Genomic DNA, 25,146 nt, shown 5'->3' with positions numbered 1-25,146 from the left:
TTTTGTGAGGTACCCATTCTGTTAGGGGGACATTTGGAAAAAGTCCTCTAGACATTCATTATGATGATGATGATGATTAAGATTACTAGGCTACTACCACCAGTGGTGGAATAAGTTCAAAGATACTTAAGTAAAAATACTTACATTTTGAAAATACTTCACTATTGCATTCAAAACCTTACTGAATTAAAAGTATCAAAAGTAAAAATACTCATTGTGTAGTAAAATGGTCAGTGTTTAACACTTAAGTTATAATATTACTGTTGCATTTTACTGCTTATAAATGTTTATGGTTGACCTAATTTTAACTACTTAATATACTGTTAAGTACTTTAATCTGCAGCAATGCTTCATATTCTATAAAATCATATCAAAAAAGTGTTTCATGAGCTCAGAAAAACAGCCCTTTTTCAGCTTTGTGAAATGCATTTCAGAGCTAATCAAGAGGGGTTTTAAAATTGTTTATATATATATATATATATATATATATATATATATATATATATATATATATATATATATAAACAATTTATTGATTTATTATAAGAATTATTTTCTCAACCCCTAATGGAGCATTTAAGCCTTCAGTATGTCAGAAACGTTCAATATCACTTCATTTGCAGATACAGGGTTTTCACTGGACAGGAAGGGAATGAAAAATTGTATTCTGTTAACAACAGCAACAACAACACTAGGAACTGAAGGTACTACTAATACTACTACAATAACAATGTCTTCATCTGCTTTTTTTCTCGAGAGTTAAAAGAAAAATGCCACCTGCAGGTGTGTGCATGTGGCTGTGTTGTGTTCATCCTTCACCAGTAGGTGGCAGTGTTGTGTGAAACTACCTAGTAACGAGGGCGCATATATGTGACGTAAGAGTTTCAATGCTTTGGCGCGATGTACAAACAAATTTGAAACTCGGTGGATTCAAACCGCTTGTAAACGGTGGATAGAGCGTACTGCACCTTTGTCTTCAGAGATTACAGTTGTGGCTAGCGGAACTGCAGGCGCTGCAGGTAAGCATTATGTTTCTAAGTCAGTAAAATAGAGTTGTTGGATAAATTTAGCTGCAGTCGTTTCTGTTGCAAACTAAAAGTACAGCCAACAAGTTAAGTTACACAGTAGCGCTAGCCCAGCTAAGGCTAGTTAGCATGCTAACTTTACTCGGTCAGGGTTGCTGTTTGGCTTGCTTAATTCGTAACAACAAAGCTGCACTATTTGATTAATAGATAGGCTGTTAATTTTTTTTGTAGTTGGCATGTTAGTGTTGTTAACGATAAGTTTTATTTAAACACTTTAGCTTCCCAGTTAGCGTTATGAGCGGACCAAAATATTTACCGTAAACGTTAAGCTACTTGTTGATATGAAAATCAAAGATCCTAAAGTTACTTCGCTATCCATGTATCCCCAGTTTAACCAAACATTGTCGATAGCTTTAGCGGCACGATCTTTAAATGGCGAATTTATTTAACGTGCAGGTGAACTCATCTGATGGTTCTTTCTTTTTTCAGGGATGTCGTGGGACTTTATTGTGCCTGTGTGCATAGATGACCTGGTGAAAACTGAGGGGATCAACCAGTACGTAGTTCAGGATGTGGTGCCCCCAAAACAACTGCCAGCCTATCTCAGTAGTAAGTATTGAGTTTGTAGTTCTTGAGCTGTTTTGTCGGACATTTGGCTTTGTGTGTTTGTGACTTAATTAAGGTTTTTGTGTCTCACACAGAATTCAAGGCAGCATTGAGAAGCCAAGGGCCTTTGTGTATACTGGAACACTTCGACACAGGCTACAGCGTACTACAGTAAGTATTGATCATATGCAGCTTGTTGTAATTGTTGCTATTAAGAACTGTATTAGTACAATGTTACTCTGTTTGCTTTTTAAGGCGCTGTAACTCAGTGGAGTTGGGTGTGAAAGAGGATGCTCTGGAATTACTAGTACAAGGTTAGAGCGTTTTACGTCTATGTTTGACTCGTCAAAAATACAACCTTGATGTGCTGGGTTGATCACACATTGTCTGGATTTTATTCCCCTTTCAGTGGTTAGTGGCCTAGCTGCTTCCCTGCCGGTGCTTCTTGTTTCCACCACTGTGCCAGCTGCAGAACGCAAAGAGAAACTTAATGCAGTCAAAATGAGTGTCTACCTGCTCTGCAAACTCACAGAGACCCTGGAGAGTGACTCCTACAGACAGAGTATTATCACTGCACCTGGGAAGGTATGGTAATATGAGGCATGGCTAAGAAATACTTTAATGGCTATCGCACTCAATTGTTCTGTGTTTAGCCATTTTAAATGCCCGCTGATGAGATCATGGCAAGTTTTATGATCCAGTCAGACCAAGAGGTTGTTGTCTCTAGCTTGCTGTGAGATGGGTAGTCTTGGTAGTGTGGTGGAGTTTTATTGCACTACTGTAAGGGCCCATCAACAGTTAACTTGTCACCGTCTACAACCTCTGTCCCCAAGAACAATGGGACAGGACACGTACGCGATGTCAAACAATGTGTGGATGTTTGTGTGTTGTATGAATGTACATGTATCAGCTGGCAAAAGGCTATAGCCTCAATATAGTTGGTTTTGTTGGTATGAACTACCCTTTGGTAATCTGAGGGCATGTGTTGTATTTTAATTCAAGTACTTTGAGTTCAGTATCTTTGAAGCGTAGCTGATAGAATTTATCAGCTTTTGTGTGACTTGCACAGGGTGGTAAAAAAGGCAAAGCCGGAGGAGAAGGACTGCTGCAGTGGGACACTGAGAGAGAGAAGGTGCTGCAGGCCCTCATTCAGCTCCTCCAGCTGGATATCCGTTCTCTCTGGAGCCTCTCCCTGGTGGAGGAAGAGTTCATCAGGTACTCTGCTGACGGGGGAGCTCTGGGCAAGAGTACAATATAAGTTTTATCTGTCCTGTCTTTATTCCAAATCTCTGTCCAGTGTTGATAAAATTGTAGCCTTAATTGAGACTTGATAGAAAGTGATCTTTCCTTTTCCATTATTAATGTCTCACCAAACCTAATAAGGTTGGATGATCTTGAAGCTGCATTAAATTGCTTCATCGAATGCTTTCACTGTGAACACTTCCTCACAGTCCTAGTTTTTTTACATTCAGCAGAAAGGATTTGCAGAGAATGTTCTTACAGAAGAGATTAGTGCCATTAGTGTCAGTATGTCAGCTTTGAGCAAAAGATCACATGACAGTTTTTTCTTTTGTGCTTAGACTCAAGAACCATCACAAACTGTCTGTGTGATTCTGATATCAAACTTGGTTAATGTGATTTCTGCTCATTTCTGCTACACATCAGGGCTGTATGCCATCACCTTCATCTTTACACGGGATCGTAAGCTGTCATCTGTGAGGCGTGTGTGATGTTTGTTTAAAAATGAACAGACTGAAATAGAATGCATTTTAATTAAATACTCATTAATTATATTCAGGAGCAGGAGGGATGAAAGAGTCGCATGCGGCTCCGGAGCTGCGGGTTGCTGACCCCTGATATAGACTGTTGAATTTAATTTTGCCTTCAAGTGGTTTTTCATGCAGGTATTACCTCACCACAACATGACCAAACCTATAATCCTTTGTTGTATCGTTTTCTTCTTTTAGCTGTGTGACCTGCTGCTGCTACAAACTGCTTGAGAACCCAACAATCAGCCACGTCAAGAGTAAACCCACCAGAGATTGTATAATCCATCTACTGGGGGTGCTAATCAAGAAGTACAATCACCTCCTGGGTGAGTCTATCAGTCACATTCTCAACCTGAGAGCCAGATTTATAACTCAGGGGTTTCATTTATCAGTTTCAGGAGCATCATGTATTAAGAGCTAAAAACAAAATTAAAAGACCTCAGTTATTTAGTTTACAAAACTGAATTAGGGTTTCAATAACATTTTGATTTTAGTGTATTCTCTTTCTGAACCCTTCCAGGTGCAAGTGTAAAGGTGATCCAGTTGCTGCAACACTTCGAGCAGTTGTCATCTGTGTTTGCCCAGGCAGTCTCTGTGTGGAGCACAGAATATGGAGTCAGGGCTATCATCGGAGAAGTAATAAGGTCAGTAAACATAATATGTGCATATTAAGTTTCCAACAAGCAGTCCTCTTTCTAATTCTGTTGATGGAAACAAGATTCTTTGGCTGCAAATGACCATATTCAGATATAAGTTCATGCCTTGTTATTTTTCCCATTCCTGTAGGGAGATCGGTCAGAGGTCCAGTGAGGAGCTTGCTCGAGAGGGGTCAGGGGTCAAAGCTTTTGCTTCCTTTCTTTCAGAGCTCAGTGCCCTGGTGCCTGAATTACTGATTCCCAACATTAGTGTGCTCATCACACACCTGGAAGGAGAGGTACTACACACTTGAGCATGTTCATCCTGCTAACATCGAGTTATCAATTTACAGCTATTGAATAGGAAAAGTAGTGTCCTGATTAGGCAGTAATGCGGCTTGATTGTATTGGGAGATTCCCATTCCCCACAAAGCACTGCTCTTTGTCCCCTTCAAGACTTTCTGTGTAGAAGTTTATGTAGTTTGCCAGTCTGGACAGAGTTGAGCTGTGATGTTCATAAATTCCATTTACTGCCATCAAGGTACTGTTATTATTCCAGGTTGTGATTGGCATGTGCAAAAATGTCAACACACTAAAAATTATGTACAAAAGAGAGCACAAGAATCAGGTTTCTTTCTTTTTATATTACACTTTTTCTGGCAGGGACTTCACAGCATCCAGTAAAATTTAGTCTCCATGTGTGACTTATGATGTGAGTCTCAAAAAGGAACTTGAAGTGCAAAAGAAAACGTGTCAGTGCTCAAGTATGAATTTCTACTATTTTATGTGTTCAGGAAGTTGGGTTGCTCATGTTCCTTTTAAGTTTTACTTTGATGATGCAACAATGTATCACTCAACACCAACACAAGAAGCTGGAAGAAAAAGCAAAAACTCTGTGATATGTCATAGAAATTTCACTTCCACACACACACACTCATATACATTCAAAGCTTAAGTTCAGTTGTCTTCCTGTTCAGTTCACATTTTGCCCAATGATGAGACCAAGGCGAATACGAGCTTACTGAATGAGAGTTGGTGTCTTCTTGCCTCGACTGACAGGTAATCTTGGCAGTGCAGGGGAGGCTTCCTGCGCTGCTGTAAGGGCCTGCCTACAGTGACCTGGCTTGACCCATATTATTTCTCTACAGTCAGAGTGGGGTAATTAATGGGATGAAGCTGACAGTGTGAGTGTTGTGTGTCTGTGTGTACGTGTGTAAGAGGCAAGGAGTTCATTCAGCTGTCTTTGCTGTTCAGTTAGCAATGAGTTGCGTCTTTGGTAATCTGAGGGCATGTTTCAGAAACATCTGGACACAAAATAATGTGTTTATACTCGGGTCAGGTCATTCTGGCGCACACATGCACGTCCCTTTTGTCTTGTTTCGCCATGACATATCACTATTCATAGATCATCTTTAAATAGTCCATTGTCATAATTTCACTGACACAATAACAAGATTGCATACAGACATTATTATTTCCCATGTTTTCCAGAGCCATGCAATGCGCGTTGCTGTGTGTGAGGTGCTGGGAGAGATCCTCGTGCGTGTCCTGTGTGGTGACAGCTTAGACGAGTCTGGTAAAGCCGACCGTGACCGCTTCTTTGACACACTGCAGGAACATCTGCATGACACACATTCCCATGTCAGGGCACGTGTGTTGCAGGTGTACACACGCATCGTCAACAGCAAAGTATGTTTTCATTGACTAATACTTTATCTGTAAATGCATGTTATTAAAATCTCTCTTGGTAATAAAGACTTTGTGTTTAGGCACTGCCCCTGTGTAGGTACAGTGAGGTGATGGAGCTTGCTGTGGGACGACTGATGGACAAATCTATAAATGCGGTGAAAAGCGCCATCCAGCTGTTGGCAGCCTTCATTGCACACAACCCCTATAGCTGCAAGGTAACCAAAAGCAGTATAATTTAAAACCTAAATAGCAGACATTGTTCTTCAGTGAGATTTCACAATCTCACTGCAGTACATCCTTGTTTCTTTCAGTTGAGCAGTGCAGATCTGAAGAAACCACTGGAGAAAGAGACGGCCAAACTCAGAGAGATGAAAGAGAAACTGGAGGGAAAAGCACCAGGTGAGGATAAACCCTGTCGTCTTCTGAAAAATGAAATGTTTATTTTTCTTCATGCTCAGTCACATTTTGCCCTGTGATGAGACCAAGGCAAATATGAGCTTACTGAATGAGAGTTGGGTTCTTCTTGCCTTGACTGGCAGGTAATCTTGGTAGTGTAGAGAAGGATTCCTGCTCTGCTGTAAGGGCCTGCCTACAGTGATTTGGCTTGTCCCCAGATTATTCCTTTAAAGTTACAGTGGGATGAAGCTGACATTGTGTGTGTGTGTGTATGTATGTATGTATGTGTGTGCGCACGTGCATGTTTTAATGGCTGTGTGTGCATTTGTGTATGTGTATAAAGGGCAAGGAGTTCACCCAGCTCTCTTTGCCATTCAGTCAGCCATGAGGTGTTTCTTTGGTAATCTGAGGGCCAAGTTCAGAAACTCATTTGAACCCAGCAGACCAAGTCTGTTTCCCTGAAGAAAGTTGTCTCAAAGTTCACACATGTAACTTTCAGCCATTTTGCACAGTAAAATCTTGGATTCATATGAAGTGCCAGGAGTTCATTTTTAGAGTTTGAAACTGGTTTTAATCAAAAGTAACCAGTTACCAAAAATTTTAGAAGCAATCAAAAGAACTTCCTTGAGTCGAATGCAGGGCGAAGAATTTGTGAACAGAAATCATGATTGCTTATTTCCAATAGCACTCAATTATGGTATTTCAGCATTACGGTTCTGATTTTGTTTGTCCACAAATGAATCGTCCTTTTTTAGAATGCTTGAGCTAGAACACAACCTCATGTATCTAAAATACTGTGACACACCAGGAAAACATTACAAAATGTGATCAAATTGTGGCACTCTAGAGTCCACCATTCTGCCCTGCTGCTAATTGATTTCCAAAGAAAAAGAAACTCTTTTCTGTCAGTTTTTCCTCTGAAATTGAAATGGCTCTAACATGAGCTATTGGATTTCATTCATTAATTTTTTTTCTCCTTTCCCTCTCCCCTGGCAGTGGCCGTGATTAAAGCATCTGAGCTGTGGGCCGCCATGGAGCCTGAGCTGCTCGTCACCGTCAGTACAGAGCTCGAGCCCACAAGTGAAGCAGAGAAGGAGAAGCAGGAGGAGGATGACGACAGGGATGTGGAGGAAGACGACGACAGAGCAACGGCAGTGAAGATTGCTCAGTACCTCCGTGTCAACAAGTACAGGTGATGATAATAACCAGCGTTGGTCTGTGTAAAAGTTGACTTGAGTGTCACTACCTGAAGGATCTTTTCTTCTGCACTGTCCGTGGCCAGCGATGTGATGTGTAAACTTTTCTCTTCCTCTCCTGCAGGAATGCTGTGCGTCTTTGTATAAGAGCCCACGCCTGCTTCCCTGAATCTGAGATGTTCGCTTCTCTGTCCACTCTCACCCCTGAGACTTTAATGTACACGCTGGCTCTGATTTTCAAAGGTAAAGCCTGCACTCAATTCATCTGATGCTTTTCTATTCAGAGACACTCATCAAAAGTGCTCTCTGATGTGAGTCTTAATGGAGGCAAGATTGAACACAATTATGACTCCTTTATATTTCCTCTTGACTGAAAGATAATTTAAAATGAATTTCCTGTCAGTTCATTAAAACGGACTAGTCTATGATATTTGCTGTCAGAGTAGAGGATATATTTTAGAGCAAAGTACACTACGCTTCTCGAATCAGCCGTCTCATTCGTAATATATTTCATAACACTAGATGACTGAGTGTGACACAACCTCCACCAACGCTTTGCTGCAGTTGTACAGTTATGCCAGGTGCACATGTTGAGTCGCTACAAAAAGTTGCTCTCGTTACATAAAAAGCAAACAGCTTGTTTCACATCTGTTGATGCACATTAAATGGTCATGCGAAAAGCCTTTTTGGATTTTAGCCCTTGTCTTTTCACTGTTTTGGCATCCAGCAATTCAGTGGGAACAGCTGTTCATCACAGTGACAAAATTTGAACAGCACATACCTGTATTTATCAGGTTTGCTATCAGGTTGTCAGTCTTAATTTTCAACACAAAACAAATATAACACTGAGCAAATTGTATCATTGGAAGTGTTGTTGAAGAAGTCTGTGAATATTCTCATTCATCCAGGTCATTGTAAGCTTCAGGGCATTCAATCTTTGCAACTGCGCACCAGACTAGATAGGACAGCTCTAGTCTAATGAAATGGTGTTAGGTTCAAGTATTCATTCTGAGTGAGGCCACCCCCCCAAAAAATGTGTGTCCCATTCTTGTCATAACAAGAATGGGACACTAATGGTGTAGACGACTGTCATTGACACCCAAGGGTCTCACCCTACTCCCCCTTAATGGGGGATCGTTTGCCTCACAATAGAGTGATACCATCCTTGTTTTTTGGGGGGGTTGGCCTCACTCAGAGGACAAATACTTGAACCTGACACCATTTCATTAAACTAGAGCTGTCCTGTCTAGTCTGGTGCGCATGAACTGATGAAGCCTGCTTGGATGAGAAGCAAAACGTGTTCCAAGACAAACTGACAAAGTCCAGTTGCGAACGATTGAATGCCCAGAAGTTGTTGTTGAAGAACAAATGTAGCAGTAGACAAGTGTGCAATTTGTGACAAGTATACTTTGTACTATACTATACTTACTATATATTTAACATACACTGGCCCTGTAATACTGGAACACAGCAAAAATGAGACTAGTGTGCAAAGGCAATCAGAAACTTGTAGCTTATTTGTACCGGTAATGCAAATTTAACATTTCTGCAGCTTCCCTAGACACATGAAAAGCCTTATAGCGAAGAGAATAGATTTAACTTAATTATTAGATGGCAGCTGCAGAAAGTGTTGAGTGATGGAGCAGCAATGGGAAAAATGGTTAATTGGTTGAATTCCTGAATGATTGGAGGGTTTCAGCAGTGTTTTCACGGTATGATGACTTCTCAAAAAATGTCATGGTATACGTTGTTACGCAATTATTATTTTTGTTGTTGTTGTTATTATTATTGGTTGCAATTACCCTTAAAGCAATGCCTGCCTCCCCACCCCCCACTTCAGGCTCTGACAAGGACACTGCTGATATCAGCCAGAACTCACCACCAACCCCACAGAAAGAGGGAGAGAAGGAGGGGGAGGATGGCGAGCTGAAGAAGCAGGAAATGTTGGTGCAGTACCTGAGAGACACAGAAACCTTTGCTTTACAAGTGGAGAGGGCAATCTCTGTCATTAACTCCATGCTCTATTGGAAAACCACTTCAGGTAGAAGGCACTATTCCCCAGAATGCAAACTTATTCCAACGTGTTAAATATTTTTGCATTCGTCAACTGAAGTCTTTGGTTCTAGTGGTCCAGGAGGCGGTGCAGTTTTGTGTGACGGTATGTGAGTTCAGCGTCGCCAACTCTGTCAGTGGGGTGAGGAAGATGTTGCCTCTGGTCTGGTCAACTGACGCTGCCATTAAAGATGCTGTGGTTCAGGCCTACAGGCGCCTGTATCTGAACCCTCAGGGAGACACCATCAGGTCGGTAAAACAGCTTCATGCACACATGACAGATATGAATGGCCCTAACTTAGAGAACAAGTACACATCCTATTCATCCCCTCGGTGTATTGGCAATCTAATCTGTCTGATTTCAGCCAATTCTACATTTATTTAATATACCTACCTCGATTGCTGCTTAACATTCGTAACTGAAAGATAGGTGACCACAGAACACACCATGACATTATTTGATAATCTTGCACAATGCATAGATGGTCAAATCACTGGCATGCCATATTTTAATGCAAGCAAACCTAAAAACACTTTTGACAGATTTGTTTTGTGTTTTTAATTAGCTGTCTCATCTTTCATTAGGATGAAAGCCCAGACTCTTGTGGACAGTCTGTCTGAGCTGATGGTGGATGCATCTTTGGGAACAATCCAGTGTCTTGAGGAAATAGTGAGTAACTGTTATTACTCTTACATGGATCCTTTCTGAACACAACCTTGCAGAATATTGAGGGACATATTTTTTGCCAGCTATAAAATCTATAGTGTACATGAATGTTTTCTTTACTTGTTGTGTACTGTATTTTGGATTTAATTACCCTGTTAAAAAAAAAAAAAAAAAAAAAAGCCTTGCAAACGTGTTGCTGGTGGTTTCTTCAGGTGCAGGAGTTCTTTGGCAGTAGCAGCAATCTCCAGTCCACTGTAGTGCAGGTCTTGTGGGAGAGGTTTACCGGCAAACGAGAAACTTCTGGCTTACACAGGCGAGCTGCAGTGTTACTGCTGGGTATGGCTGCACGGTAAGACATAGACTACCATCAATTTGCTCCTAAGAAACAAACTTCTTAAAACCACGATGAATAAAAGAGGCCATGCAAGTTTACAAAATTAGAGGTTTAAACTTTCCTTGCCTTTGACTGGCTGTTTATTTTGGAAAAATGTGCTACTCTGCTCTAAAGGAGCAGGCCAAAGTGCCTCAACCCTACCTACATTTTTTTTGTGTTTAAGCCAGGGAAATGTAAAATTCAGTCAGTTATTGTGTACTCATTTACACCTGGTATTTTGATCAGCATCTAGATACTGGTCCATCCCATCACAGCTCATGTTGATTCACTTTCTCATTCTGTACATGTTGTGATTTGATCTCACTTTGCACACACTACACAGTACTGTAGAGGAGGAAGGAATTTCGACAGAAACAAATAGCAAGTTGTAGGATGATTGGACGTGATGATCTACAACTTGTATTTAAGATTTAAGAAAAAGCTTTATTTATCCCCAGGCGGGGAAATTTGGGCATTACAGCAACATGTGATAGCAGCAGGAAGAAAACTAGCAGCAGAGGTAGAGAACATTCAAAAATACAAAATAAAAAGTAGACTATATATATGTACATATTATACAAGCAAAATGAAATTTGACTATATAAACAAAAAGAGAATATGTAGAAAAAATATATAAAACATATGTTAAAAGTATGTATTGCCCAATAGCTGTGGAAAATGAACAATGTAAGCTGCCTTCAGATTAAAAATAATAAGTGTTACTACTATTGCACAGGAGAATAAAATATAAAAAAAACAGTAAATTATATGTAATATTGCACAGAATGTAAAGGGAAATATGTAATATTGCACACAATGGATGGATATGAGCTTAATTTGTCAAACAACATTTGACAAGCATATTTACTTCTAATTTGATGACATAAATGACATTGTTTTGGATACAGTAGTGCTTGCAGGTGCTGGTGCATACTCATGACTTGCTTAGTATGGATGCGGGAAGTGTATGTTGACTCGTGAGAACAGATTGAAGTGGAGCTCTGCTGAGGTGTATGGCAAATTTCAGATGAAGTCATGATGTTTCTGTGACACTGAAGGGTCCTTTCTCAACACGGTCAATCGCATTTACATGTGACTGTGTACTAACCTCTACGATTGTGAAAATGCAATGCTTCTTTAAAACAACAGTATTACTTTATTGAACCTGTGAACATATCATGGTTAAATTCTGCAGAACTGCGTAGGAATAAAGTCCCTTTTACTGATTGTCTAGTTTTCAGGTGGAAGTTGCAGTAGTCCCAAATAATGTGAAAGTCGCAGTTGAATGGCTTCCCAGAAATATAAACTATAAACTTCATTTTGGTTTATTTTTATTGTAAACTGAAATGGGGAAAATTATATTTTAACCATTTTGATTGCACATTAACTATTTTCTGTGAAAGAATTAACAACTGACATGATTAGATAATGTCAGTGCAAAGTACTTGCAAGCCTACATAATACCCTTTTTGTTCAAACATGATCTTTTTCAGATTCAGATACAAACTGCAGTTTAATACAGGTGTAAAACGGATTTTAAGATCAAGCAAGTTGAATTTATTTGCACTCAGAACAAACCTCATTCGCTGTTGCACATTACAGGAACAGGATGCTGTCTCATACCTTTTGTGTTAGTTTAGTTTGACTGTTTTTCAAAACATTATGTAAAATCTACGATATTAGTGTACACTGCATAAAGGCACTTCCTTCTACATTCTGGTCCTGCCTCAGCTACTTGACATTCAGCAAATCCACTCATTAGTCAGAATACAAGCTCAGCCTCGGCTCCTCTTCATTGTAATCGAAGTCACGACCGTGTAACTAGGCTCCTTGCCAGTGCATTTCAGTGAATATATATATTTTTTTAGTGTTCCCCCTCAATGTACCTCAAAGACTGCACTGCTGTAGGGAAGAGTGAGTGAGCGAGAGAGTAAAGAGAGACTATCTGTCCACCCACACTGCTGCCTCTCGTCATCCAGCCGACAGAATTCATAACCTATTAAATCTTATGTGCTTCTCCTAACCCATCCTCCTACACGCATTATCTGGGCAGCAGCCTAGCACTGGCAAGGCCAACACACAGCAGTTGGGGTGATGTAGGGCAGAGATGTTATTATTTCACTTTGCATAATCACTTGATCATTTAGGAATATAAAACACATGCTTTATGCGTCCTTGTAAAAACATGTATTTTAAATGTATGTGAATCTAATAGGGCTGAGAGGGAGGTGGTCCTCAGTAACCTGGACACTCTTTGTTCCGTGGCTCTGGGAGAAAAGGTGACTGAAGACTTTCTTCTGGCCCGAGACACAGTGATCACCATCTGCAGCATCACTGACCATGTCAGGGTAAGAAGACACAAACCACGGTTGCTTCTAAGCATTTCCTCATGATCAAACGGCCACATCGACTTATATCTGTTGATTGAGTCAGGCAAAAATCTTGCAGTGAACTCATGTTATTTTTCCATTTTGTTGCCGTATGAATTGTTACTATTGCACATTTTAATTATAGAGGCATGAAGAACAGACTTTGTCTCCTGCTAGATATTAAATCTATAAACATGTAGAGGCCTTCAACACAATGTCAACATCATGCACTGCATTTCCACCAGCAATCAAGAGGCGCTCCATTCAGACTGCCCCAGGAACACCAGCTCTTCACCTGCCTCACACAGGCTGTCGCTGAAGGTAAATTCAGACAAATGTGTCCTTTGTTGAGGAATACTCTTTGTCTTAGCCATCACCACTCTTTGTTTCTGACTTCGTCTGTTGGTACTTGCTCCAGGTGTGGTGATGGAGGACCCATACTGGCAGAGCTTCATGGAGCAGGCTGTCCGTCTCATCTACTTCCTGGCTGAGTCCCCTGACCAGCTGTGCTCCCGGCTGCTCCAGCGCAGCGCTCGCCTCTTAATAGATCAGACTGCAGAAGGTGTTGAAATCAACAAGGATGCTGGCCAAATGCAAGATGGATCTCAAGAGTCCAATGAGCAAGGTGAACAAGGTGAGTGCCATTGTGTTTTCATCTCCATGGACACAGTTTGACCTGTCCCAGTGCTCCTTGCTTTCTCAACATACTCACATATGTCCCTGTGTGTTTCGGTCCTGCAGTGAACTGTGTCTGTCTGGCCCAGCTGTTGGCTCTGTGTGGCTGCGTGGCTTTCTGGCAGGTGTCTCACCTTGAGCGCAGTGTGAGCTCTGAACTGCGGAGGAGGAGAGGAGAGACAGAGGAGAGGGAGGAAAAGGAGAAGGGCCCATCCAGCAAAGCTAAGGTAATGAGGTTGCAGAAACTTGTTTATGACACCTCTGATAATCCAGTTCAGTACCCTTGAAATGAAGTAGTACATAAGCTAAAGTTAATTAGATTTGTTTATTGTCCGTTCACAAATTCTCTTCATGTCTACGGCAACTGTCAAATGCAACCACAACAGAACAACAGTTATCAAAAATTAAGTACAATGCAAGTGACGCGCATATCAGTCTGAAGAATCTAGGCACTGGAACTCTGCAAAGGTGCTACCCTGCCCCTTCATCCTGATGGTAACTTGTATTCACCGTAGAGCTTAGATACCTCACTAAGAACCACCCATACTTCCCCCTACACTTGGTATTTTGGATATTCAAGGAACACTTTGACGTGATTTCTTCAATTTTGGCACAAAAGGATGAACTGATTATATTTGGTCGTCAAAGATTGCTATGACCTCATAAAATGCATTTATGCTCATAACTCAAGAATTCAATGCTAACTGAAAAGACTTCAGACAAATGTCCCTTTATACAATGATGAAAGGATGCAAAAACACGTTACTGGCCATTATTCAACGCCATAACTCAGGAACAGAAGGGGAGATTGTGTCCATGTAACACATTTGGTCAGATATTGAATTGGTGACACGAATCTTGGGTGCCCACCTTGAAACTGGTGATTGTATAGATCTTCTCTACTGCCGGGTGGAAGATGTGCGTGAACCATCCACATTTACAATTTGCAGATCCTTTGCAGCAACGTCTATATTTGAAGAATTGTGGTTTTGCTGATATTGAGCTTCAGGCGATTGTTGTTGCAGCATGTGACAAAGTACTCTGTCAGTCCTCTGTAAGAATAATCTAAGTGAAGATAACGCGTTTCTCACTGGAAATTATTCACTGGAGTCATACATGTCAATATAGTGATGACTTACATTTTGCTAAAAATACACTGAATACCTTTTAAATTTCTTCAAGGTCTTCACTACATATTATGAGTTTGGACATTTGGATTTAAACTGCTTGTTTTTCGTTTTTCTGTTTTTCCCCTCCCTTTGTTGAATACAAAAGTTCAAATTGGCATCTGCAGAATGTGACATCAGTTCATTGCAATACAACTGAGAACATGACTGGTAAAATACTGGTAAAAGCAAATAATTTAAATTAAGAATTAAGTTAATTAATGTAGTTTTACTATTCATATGTCTCAATGGTTTGAAAAAGCTGGAGAGATTTTAACATCTTTAAAAACAGGAGATCTTGGAAATCTACTTCAGAGTAATATTTTGCCAGCAGAATCAAAATGCTTACATTCAACCTTTTGTGTTATTAGAAAACATTTGTTGTTCCAAACGCTTGTGTCTTTACTGGGATTAAATAACAGTGACAGTTAATTGACAGAAAAATAAGGAAGAAGTATTTTGACAATCAATTAACTGCTTGAGTCATATTTCGAGCAAAAATCCAATGGTTCCAGCTTCTCTAAGTCTCTACATTTTATAGACAGAACAATTAATCGGTTAATCAAGAAAATAATCTTTCCTGAAAATAATCATGTTAAGAGTTCATACCGTGGTTACTGGATTCTGATCAGGTGTCTCTGCTTGTCAGGCTTAAATGTCAGTTCCCTGTTTTTGAAAGTACTTCTGTAGACATGTTAATGTTCCAATGAGCAAAAACAGCCCCGTGTGGTGAAAATCATCAGTCTCAGCAGGATGACGAGATGAGATTTATTTTAGTGACACAGTCAGATGAGTGACGGCTCATAATTGTTCAGCCCATCAGGGAAGAGGAAGATAAATGTCTCCTTAATTAGCATTCGAAGTTTTTCGTTTTTGTTATCTATTTTATTTTTTCAGATTTTCTTCTTAGCTAAGCAGAGAGTAGCATCCTACATAATTCGTAGGTTGGACTCAAACCTGTGACGTCACATGCAAAATGACGATGTGTTGATTTTTTTTTTCTCCTGTAAAAACTTTCACTTTTGGAATCCATTGTAGCCATTCCTGAATTATACTTGTTTCAATACCAGTTTTATACAATCCATTTTAACAGAAAGAAATTACATTTCACATTACGTACAATCACTGACTTCAAAGGAGGAAGCTGTTCAAAGACCTGCGACCAGGTGGAGAAACTCTTTTTTTCCTCTGCACATACAGTATTGGACTATATAAACAGTATAAATAGCTGTCAAAAGCAACATTAACAACAAACCGTAGAGGGCAGCAATTTGCCATCATAGCATCTAGTCTGCCTAATTCAACGGAATGTCATATTGGTAAATAGTGGCAGTTTGAGACCTCTTACTTTTTGTGCTAAATAGCAGCTGGTCCGGGTCTGACAGTCATTCACAGTGTCAACTTCAAGTGTATTTCTCTCCGTTCACCTCTTGGTTCGTAAGCATCACCTTGTTTGCCATTAGAATTGCACTCTGCCTCGGCGCCAGGTTGTCCAACCCTGTGGTGGCGAGTAGAGGATTTGCCCGTGAATGATGTGAACGTGCTCACAGAAGTTTGGTACCCAGCCTTAATTATCACTTGAGTATTATTAAGTATCTCTTTAAGTTGCAGACGGACTTAAATCCACAGTAAAAGAGGTCACAACTGCAGTCCACAAAGTTTTTAATGATAAAGCAATTTACCAAACATTTTCCTGTCACTGTCTTTGCTCTCTCTGCAGCCAAACAGCATCACTTGCTGCTTGTATTATTTCATCTAAAGTTGTAAAACAATGAGATCCTTAAACATTTTTTGAAATAAACTGGCTTGCAATGGAGTGCCTGGAAGTTTCACATTTTAAAGCTCAATCAGACTGAACTCTGTGAAGTGAAGCACATGTTTATTTCCCTGTTCCTCATAGAAAGCAAAATCCTTCCAGACTGTGCGATTAGCAGAGTGCTACCAGTCAGAAAGCTCCTGTGAGGTTTCCCAGGAGTGCGTTAGAGAGAGAAGTGTCTCTTATGTGAAGCTCATGTTTTTCCAACAGCAAGCGGCTAATGAAAGTGCTATGGAGGAGGAGCTGGGGTTGATTGGTGCCTCTGCTGAGGATACGGAGGCTGAACTCATCAGAAAGATCTGCGAGACTGAACTACTTGCTGGTAATAAAAAAAACCTCTTGCCTTTTGTTCTGCCCAACATTGAGCTACATTAACAAAACAACTCTTCACCAGAGTGTTTTCATTTTATTTCTTTTTTTTTTATATTTCTTAAACATCTTATCCCCATTCCCTCTCTGCCTCTTTAGAGGAGAACCTGCTGTGTGCATTCCTTCCCCTGCTGGTGAGAGTCTGCAGCTCCCCAGGACGCTATTCCCACCCACAGCTTACCACTGCTGCCTGCCTGGCACTCTCTCAGTACATGATGATAAGGTAAACACATTACCTATAAATAACAATATATAATCAATATTATTCTATTATTATTATAGTATAATAATAACATAAAATAACCTTTCATCCAACCAAACAATGCACACATATGCACTATCAAAAGCCTGAGAGAAAAAAATGTTTTAAAAGAAGATACATTTGCTGCAGATCTCAGGTCATCCAGAGAACAGCACCATAGTGACTTAAGGCACCCTCACCAGATTTAATGGAAGAGGATTAAAAACAGCCTTCATGAAGATAGGACTTACTTTAGGACTGTTGCGTTAGATTACAGTAGTTTTAGCTAGGTGTACTGAATAAACTGAGTGTATATGTAGAGCTGAAAAAGTTGCAGGTTCATTTTTTTTGAGTCAGTCAACTAAAATCAGTAATCAAAATAGCTGATTAATCGGATTAACTCCTTCAAATGCTGAGTACCTCAGTCTTCTTTGATATTAAGCATATTTTCTTTGGGTTTTGTGCTGTTGGTCGCACAAATACAGCAATTTCAATGTGTTAACTTTGGCTTTGAGAAATTGTGATGTACAATTTGTTAATTTTCTGATTTCATAAACAGTCGCAGAATTTGATAGTGAAGAAATAAAACAGTAAAACACAGACATCGCCAAAATGCAAATGCAATGCATAAAAAGGTCAAGGTTTTAAAATACCTTTTTCAAGCTTTTTTCACAATGCCTAAACCCGTTGAACAGAAAAAAGATTATGCTGCTTTGTGTTGGTGTCTCTCACACACACACACAGGTTGATGTAAAATGCATCTGTACCGGTGCAGCTGTGCAGGTGAATTGCCAAAGACTCCACATTTTAAAACTCCAGTAAACTGCAAAGTACTGTGATTTAGCTGGCAGCTTTCTCGACATTGTGTTTGGCAAGGGCTCAAATGTAACAGACTTTCATTTGTATGTAAAAAATCCCACGCTGCAGGTCGAATAATGGTATTGGACAGTTGCAGTCTTGCATATGTGACGTTTCTACAGGTAACTTTCTTTTTTTGGATAGCTTTTTGATGCTGTGATTTCTTTATCCCTCATGTCAGCCCATCAGCCTGTGAGGAAAACATCCGTCTAATGTTTACAGTGCTGGAGCGTTCTGCTCTTCCTGTGGTCAGGGCTAATGCCATCATAGCCCTGGGAGACCTCACCGTCCGTTTTCCAAACATTTTGGAGCCCTGGACACAGAATCTCTATGCCAGGTAATGTAATGACATTTCATTAAATCAGCATATCAATCTATAATAAATCTGTCACAGCAGCAGCTCATACTCATCATTTCCGTTCCACCTCACTAAATGACTCTTCCAATTAGATGCACATTATGATCATATCGGTAGATTTGTTTTGTTATAAGGAACAACCTACGCCTGATGGCACAGCTGAGTGGGTGTACTGTCATTGATGTTTCCCCCTCTGCTTGCACACTTGAGCCATCTTCATCCGGATACCACCATCACCACGATGTCTCAGTGTGTTGTTCCTCTCAGCCGCTGAAGTGTTGCAGCTGTCACAATGCTCCACTGAGCCACATGATGGGAAAAGTTTACTCTTTCCATCATGACTTTTTAATGGGGGGGGGAACAAACTTGGAGAGGATCTATGTTGGCAAACTCTAATGTCTGCCTTGTATTTTGACCTCTACGGTTGCCACAGAAACCGGCCAGAGCTTCATGGCCAGTAGAAAACCACCTCCACTGGTGAACTGGGGTGGAGCCTTGGACCGCCTCAGACAAGGGAACTTTTAGCCAACGAACAGCTTAATTACTAGTGTGTTACAGATTGAGACTAGAACCAATGACTAATGTGTAATTATACAGACCAGTTGGGTGAGCAGAAGGGAATCATTTTGAGTCAAGTCAAAGGTCCTACAAGGGTTCATGCTTTCATTTTAAAAACACTTAATGGTTTCCGTCTGTTTCTCTACAGTCACACTGTTTCCGCAGTGCCAACTTAGAAGCTGAAGTCGTTCTGTTTGATAAAGTGCGGTTTTAATTATAATGGTTGATAAAGCTCGCATTGAGGTGTTCCGGACATGTAAAACATTCTTTGTTTTAATGCGTCATTGCCCTTCTAGTGTTTTCTACCTGATAAGCGTTTCATAGAGTTCCCTAATTGTCTCCCACACACCAACACCTCCACTGTTCTCAGGGCTGCTGTCCTGGAGCCTCCTGATAAGCGCATTAAGAATTCATTACCCTGTTCATTGCTGTTGTAAGCTCCTGCATTGGCATGTGGAAGTGCCATGTACCAGTGTCTGATCCTCTGCCAGGAGTCCTGCTCTCTGGCATAAATGAGAAATGGTTAATGAGTTTCTTTTGTTCCATGGTTTTGGGTGAGGGTAAGTCTAAATTGGTCCCAGAATCCCATCAGATTGCCCTGCCACAGCCTGTCCAATCCCATTGTATTCTCCCTCAGGCTGTGACAGTGGTTTGGTTTCAGTCACGTTCTGCCTAATAACCCAGTCTTTACAGAAAGCTTAATTGGCTAGGACAAGGAAAAAACAAATACACATGTGGCAAGAATTTCTGGCAAGTGGCTTTAAGACTGGCAATGTCTGTCGGTAAACTACTTTTGGTCCACTTGACTTTATATTTTCCACAGACGTTCATGGTGCCCAGAGGCTGAAACCAGTGACATTTTCAATATTTCTCATTATCTTGAACAGAAGCAACATCCTAACAGTTTTCACATTTTAATTGGTCAGCTGAAATACCTTTTTAAGCCCCACCTACTTCAAATCAGTAAGAAATACACTGGAAAAAAAAAAGAAAGAAATGTGAAATAACCAAGACTGTTTAAACTTTGACAGAAAATGTCACACAGAAGAACCAATTACTCATAAGAAGCTGAGAAAATAGATTCAGCATCAGATCAGATTTTCTTTCATCTGATACCTGCAAAACTTAACATTCCCATCAGTCCCAGCTGGACTTCGTGTTTTGTGCTAATTGGCAACTGTCTACGCTAATGCTAAAATATGACAGTGTATATGGTCAGCTTTATACCTGCTTTTACCTGCTCATCAGCATTTTGACGCTCGGAGCGGTAGAAAATTGATCAGCCAGTGATTTCACATGTTCTTCTCCTCTAGGCTCAGTGACGAGGTTCCTTCAGTGAGGCAGACAGCTGTGACAGTTCTAACTCAGTTGGTGCTTAAGGATGTTCTCAAGGTCAAAGGTCAAGTTAGCGAGGTGGCTGTGCTGCTAATTGACCCTGAGCCTCACATTACCAGCCTAGCCCTGAACTTCTTCAATGAGCTGGCCACCAAGGTACACACACTCACGCACACACACACTTTAATGGAGCCTGAATAATTGGGAAGGTTTTGAACTGTTCTTGGTGCTACCCATCAGGACAATGCAATCTACAACCTGCTCCCAGACATCATCAGTCGCTTGTCCGACCCAGAGAGAGGCATGACCTCAGAGGACTTCAATACCATCATGAAGTGAGTTGATGGCTTTTCAGCATGTGTCTAGTCCCATTTGCTGCCTTTGTCCACAGAGGCTTTGTCCATACTGAGCAGGACTCAGCAGGCAAGTCGTGACTTGTTTAAGAAGCACGGGAGGAGAGAGTTGACAGCTTTGCTATTCTGAGAGCTTTGTTTAGATGCTGTATTGTGTTTATATATGTGTGTGTGTTTTTTTGTTGTTTTTTTTTTAGACAGTTATTCTCCTACATCACCAAAGAAAGGCAGACCGAGTCTCTGGTAGAGAAACTGTGTCAGCGGTTTAGAACTGCCAAGTGAGTACATCTCTGCCTCCATTTTTTTTATCCTCTTTACACCTTTGAACTGCAACTTTTATGTTTTTTTTTTCCCTTTATGTTTCCTTGCTCATTTCTGAGTCCGTCCTGCAGTATTTCATTTGTTCAAGATGCAGGGGTGGATGCGTAGGTAATTAGTGGGTGTTTTCTGCGTGTGAAGAGAGAGACAATTACAGAGTTCACAGTTCAGTTCACCTGTCACATACACTGACATCTTATTCACTCATTTTGTCATGGAAACTGTCCTCCTATTTAGTTGAGGAATGTAGATAGAACAATTGGCCTGGCCAGGCTTCAGTCTGCCTCTGACTCATGCTTCATCCATACTTAAAGGAAGGACATTTTATATTACACAATGGCAAAGTGAATTTAGCTTCAAGAGGTTCCTGGAAAATGAAATTTGATCCAAATGCCAGGGCAAAGCCATATTCATGAGTGATGACCTCTTATGTTTAGGATCTAGAATTTCTATGCATTTCACATAGTTTCTAAACAGGTTTAATCCCTGTGACTCCTATCCTACTTCTCTCCTCAGGACAGAGCGTCAGTGGTGTGACTTGGCCATGTCTCTGTCTCTGCTGTCCATGTGTGAGCGTGGATTCAAGAGGCTGCAGGAATGCTGGGAGTGTTACAGCGACAAGTTAACTGAGTCTGGAGTCTACCAGCCTCTGCTCTCCATCACCGCCAAGCTCCGTCGTGGGGCCAAACCCCAGTTTAAGGTGCTACATGCACCGCTATTTCCAAGCAGACAGGTTTTTATTTGTGATGTAACTTTTGTGTTTACTGATGGTGGCTCCATGTTCCTCCAGGCTCAGGTAGATGAGTTTGAAAAACGGCTGACTGCAGTTCACACACGAGGGCTGGAGAATGTGGAAAGTCCAGAGATGGATGAGAATGAGAAACAAGGAGAGTCCACTCAGAAGACTGTCATGTGTACGCCTCTGTCCACCAGAGGCCGTCCCAGGACAAAGAGAGGTCAGTGCTCTTTGGATTTCACTGTCAAGGGTCCTGTGCAAATATGCATGCAGATTAACTCTTGATTTTATTTCATGATTAAAAGACATTTTCCTGTTTTTGTTACAGGTCAAGTGAAGCCCTCGGTTAGTAGCCGTGACGGTGACAGTTTTGTGACACCTCAGAAATCTCGCAAGTCCAAGAAACCTGTAATCACCTTCAGCAGTGATGAAGAAGAGGAGGATGAAGAGGGTGAGTGCATTTTATTTATTTTGTACAATTTATCAGTTGTTTGGAATTTAACATGATTTTCATTCATGCAACTGAATAAAAATAACATAGAAATTACATTTAATTAGGACTGCAACTACCATTTTTTTATTATTCATAAAAATTCCAATACTATTCTCCATTAATTGTTGGGCAATTAAAATGTCAAAAAGTAGTGAAAAATATTCATCATAATTTCTTGTTTTACTTTATTATATTATACTATATTCAGTTTACTATCACACAAAACAAAGATCAACATTCACCCACATTTTAGATGCTGAAATGATGGAATATTTGCCATTTTTGCTTGAAAATCACAATTCACAAACCATATCTGTTGATATTATTTATAGAGTTTACTTCATTATTTTGCCACTAAAGTAATACTGTATACTTTGAATCAATATAACCAAGTTCACAGTATTGGGAGTACTGAGCTGAACCACACGAGGCATCTGTCAAAGAAGATTTAGGACTGGTGTTCCTCAAGTAGTCTTAAAAGTGAGCAGTGCGTTGCAGCAACACTAATCCAAGATTTCAGGATCGGTTTGACAGAAAACAGCTTGAAAGAAAAATCAATCTACAACTTATGGCACTGGCAAAAATAATGTTAACATAAAATTAGATAAGGCGGCGAGTATGTGGATTTTTTGGGGGTAAGATTTTAATTAAATTATGATTCACCAAAATGCTTTTGTTTCAAATAGTCAGACTGAACACTTAAAGCCAGTCCTGGGTAACTTCTCTCTGTGGCAGCTTTGTGGCCTTTTTGACAGGTCTTAGAGTCCAGGACAAAGCCCATGACTTGTCTTGCTTTTTCAGCTTCTAATCTTCATTTGTTGTTCCATCAGATGCTGTAATGGCGGAGAGCGAGACCCCTAAAGTGACGACACCCATCGCCCGCACGTCCCGACGAGCTCGTCTCAGAAACTGATCTGTCTTTTGTTGTTATGTTTTGTCTTTTTTTCTGTGTTTCCTTTTTAATCTTTTATCTGAAATGATGCATTTTTTTAACATATATTTTACTTCTTAAAATCTTTTTGTGTATGTTTTAAGTGATATTGGTACTTAGCACCAAACTAAAGTAGTCTGATGATGCATCTGATGACATAGAATCAAGACTTCTTTAATAAACCCAGTCCTGGTTTTTGATAAGTGGTCTACGGCTGTCTGTCTCTGTTTGAGCGGTGTCACTCATCGGCCTCTGCGCGCTGAAGAAAACTCCGGCGCTGGCACTAACAAATGTTTGAAGGGATGGGTGTCCGCTGGGTTATGTCAAGAAAATTTATACCATCATTACAAGCAGCTTTGAATGTCTGCTTGTATTATGTGTTTGGACAGCAGTGTTTAATGGGTTGTCACAGCTTGCCCAGACAGAATTACTACCCCACATGCTTCTCCACTTCATTTTCCTCAATTTTCTTTTCCTTTCTTACGACATGTTCTGCCATATCAGATGTCAGTCTTTATCCGATGAGACGCTCTGCTCCTTACCAGTGAGTGTGGCTGCATGTTGTTTATTTACAATCATGTTTTTTTTCCCCGTCTTGTTCTGTTTGACACATTTGCTGTTGCCTAGTTGGCCGCCTCTGTTCTCCTGTAATCAATCTCTTTTGTAGGTTTCCCTCCGCTCTCTGCCTCCCTCCCATCCTCCTCCTCCTCCTACTCTCCGTTGCCTACTTTTTCTCTTCCAGCTCTCCTCTCTTCACTGACATCTCATGCACAGTAGTTTAACCCCCCCCCCCCTCCCTCCCCACATCGCTAATCTCTCCTTTTCGCCTACTGCCTCTCCCACACGTCCTCTCCTAAAGATGAGAGGGGTGCATTTCTGTATGTGTGATTGATATGTTATGTAAAGACACTTGCCAGCAACAGGCTAACAATATGATTGCAGCAGCACTTAGGTTTTATCTGTGGACAAATGTGAGTTAAATGTATTCAGTGGGTGCTAAGTGCACAAACATGAGTAAATTTGCCTGTTTATAACTTTATTCAGTGCTGTACAAGGATGAGCTGCTTGTTCCTGCTTTGTATGAAAACACATTTTGATCACAAAGGGTGCCTTAATATTTGAGAAAAGCTATTCCCTGATTGTGTGCCCGGTGTCTGACGTACATTTGTAATTGCTGGGGTTTATTTACTTGAAATAATCAGAGGCTGCTGAACTTTGAGGCCGGTGTGTTGGATCGTGCAGCTCCTGCTAGTGTTGTAATTTGGCGGCAGGGGGTACAGGGAGCAGATGGCACTGACAGACTGTAACTTACCCAGCAGAGAGGGGAGGTCAGTGCCTGCTGGGAAAGACCACAGACACAAAGGAGAGAGAGGGAGGCTAATCTGCACAGGGAGCATTGTTACCACATGGGAAATGTATAATTCAGATTAAGTCGTGACATAAAACAGGTGAATCTTTCCAGCTAGTTCACATCATAACCTACTGGTGTCATTGATGGGACGTTAGCTGACTGTTGCCCTCTGACCTTGTTTTGTGCAACAGAGTGGCATCAGTATGGCTCACAGGGTGCACAGTGCACACAGTCACCTTGGCAATGACAACCACTCTCCGAAGCTATGACATCACTCCAAAGAAAAGGAGATGAGGAGGAGGAAGACGGGGCGGGCAGGCGGGGGGGGGGGGGTCATCTCTGACTCTACAAAACCTCTGCAGCATCCCAGCTGATGCCCCAACAGTCAGCTCCTGCCAAGAGGACAGGCGCAAGAGGAAGAAAGCCATCCTTCTCAATTCCATCACAGAGCGAGGAGTAGGAGGAGTCAGCCGAGTGAGATAGTGATGCTCCCAGCAGGTGCCAACAAGTGAGAGGTAGCCGAGAGCCTGAGAACGAGGGAGATGGAGAAGAGTCTGTGAGAGCAGAAGACACCCCGAGCTCTGAGAGAAAACCAAGAACAGGTAAGTGCGCCAAATCTTTTCTTTTCCATGCTTAGATTCTCATGTATGACTCTCTTTCTTAGTTACTCTCAATTGTAATAGTGAATCAAATTAAAATTGTATGCAGCTTCATTTGTGGCTGTAACCAGTCAGACTACAAATGCATTTCCACTGTTCATTCTGCATTCAAAGATGAAAGCAACTAATGGTTTAATTATAAAGTTAGAAAA

At 40.9% G+C, this 25,146-nt stretch overlaps 1 protein-coding gene and 3 non-coding genes across 4 annotated transcripts; all 4 read left to right on the top strand.

Annotated features, from left to right (window-relative positions):
- The first annotated feature begins 895 nt into the window (after positions 1-895).
- ncapd2 (non-SMC condensin I complex, subunit D2) lies at positions 896-23,191 on the top strand. The gene is made up of 32 exons (XM_041941887.1): positions 896-1,019; positions 1,515-1,634; positions 1,727-1,802; positions 1,887-1,945; positions 2,041-2,216; positions 2,701-2,846; positions 3,599-3,726; positions 3,921-4,044; positions 4,187-4,334; positions 5,527-5,724; positions 5,805-5,939; positions 6,036-6,123; positions 7,117-7,312; positions 7,441-7,559; positions 9,157-9,357; positions 9,443-9,617; positions 9,954-10,038; positions 10,248-10,384; positions 12,624-12,756; positions 13,023-13,098; positions 13,196-13,411; positions 13,519-13,679; positions 16,645-16,756; positions 16,903-17,026; positions 18,084-18,239; positions 20,132-20,309; positions 20,394-20,488; positions 20,704-20,784; positions 21,341-21,524; positions 21,615-21,780; positions 21,889-22,011; positions 22,884-23,191. The coding sequence occupies exons 2-32, from the start codon at positions 1,517-1,519 to the stop codon at positions 22,964-22,966; spliced, it is 4,197 nt and encodes a 1,398-aa protein (XP_041797821.1). The 5' UTR covers positions 896-1,019; positions 1,515-1,516; the 3' UTR covers positions 22,967-23,191.
- LOC121611106 lies at positions 2,296-2,612 on the top strand. The gene has a single exon (XR_006007083.1). It is a non-coding gene; the product is annotated as a small nucleolar RNA U85 (small nucleolar RNA).
- On the top strand, positions 5,023-5,325 carry LOC121611107. Its single transcript, XR_006007084.1, has one exon. It is a non-coding gene; the product is annotated as a small nucleolar RNA U85 (small nucleolar RNA).
- LOC121611108 lies at positions 6,192-6,534 on the top strand. Its single transcript, XR_006007085.1, has one exon. It is a non-coding gene; the product is annotated as a small nucleolar RNA U85 (small nucleolar RNA).
- Positions 23,192-25,146: the final 1,955 nt, after the last annotated feature.

The sequence above is a fragment of the Chelmon rostratus genome, chromosome 8 (assembly GCF_017976325.1).
Source record: "Chelmon rostratus isolate fCheRos1 chromosome 8, fCheRos1.pri, whole genome shotgun sequence".
In the NCBI taxonomy this organism is placed as follows: Eukaryota; Metazoa; Chordata; class Actinopteri; order Chaetodontiformes; family Chaetodontidae; genus Chelmon; species Chelmon rostratus.
This window is presented reverse-complemented; position numbering and strand designations above follow the sequence as displayed.

Excerpts from the sequence above, each read along its gene's own strand:
- ncapd2 (XM_041941887.1), top strand. The coding sequence starts at position 1,517 with ATGTCGTGGGACTTTATTGTGCCTGTGTGCATAGATGACCTGGTGAAA. Across the intron at positions 1,803-1,886 it reads ACAGGCTACAGCGTACTACA|GCGCTGTAACTCAGTGGAGT; the intron begins GTAAGTATTGAT and ends TTGCTTTTTAAG. Across the intron at positions 20,310-20,393 it reads TCAATGAGCTGGCCACCAAG|GACAATGCAATCTACAACCT; the intron begins GTACACACACTC and ends GCTACCCATCAG.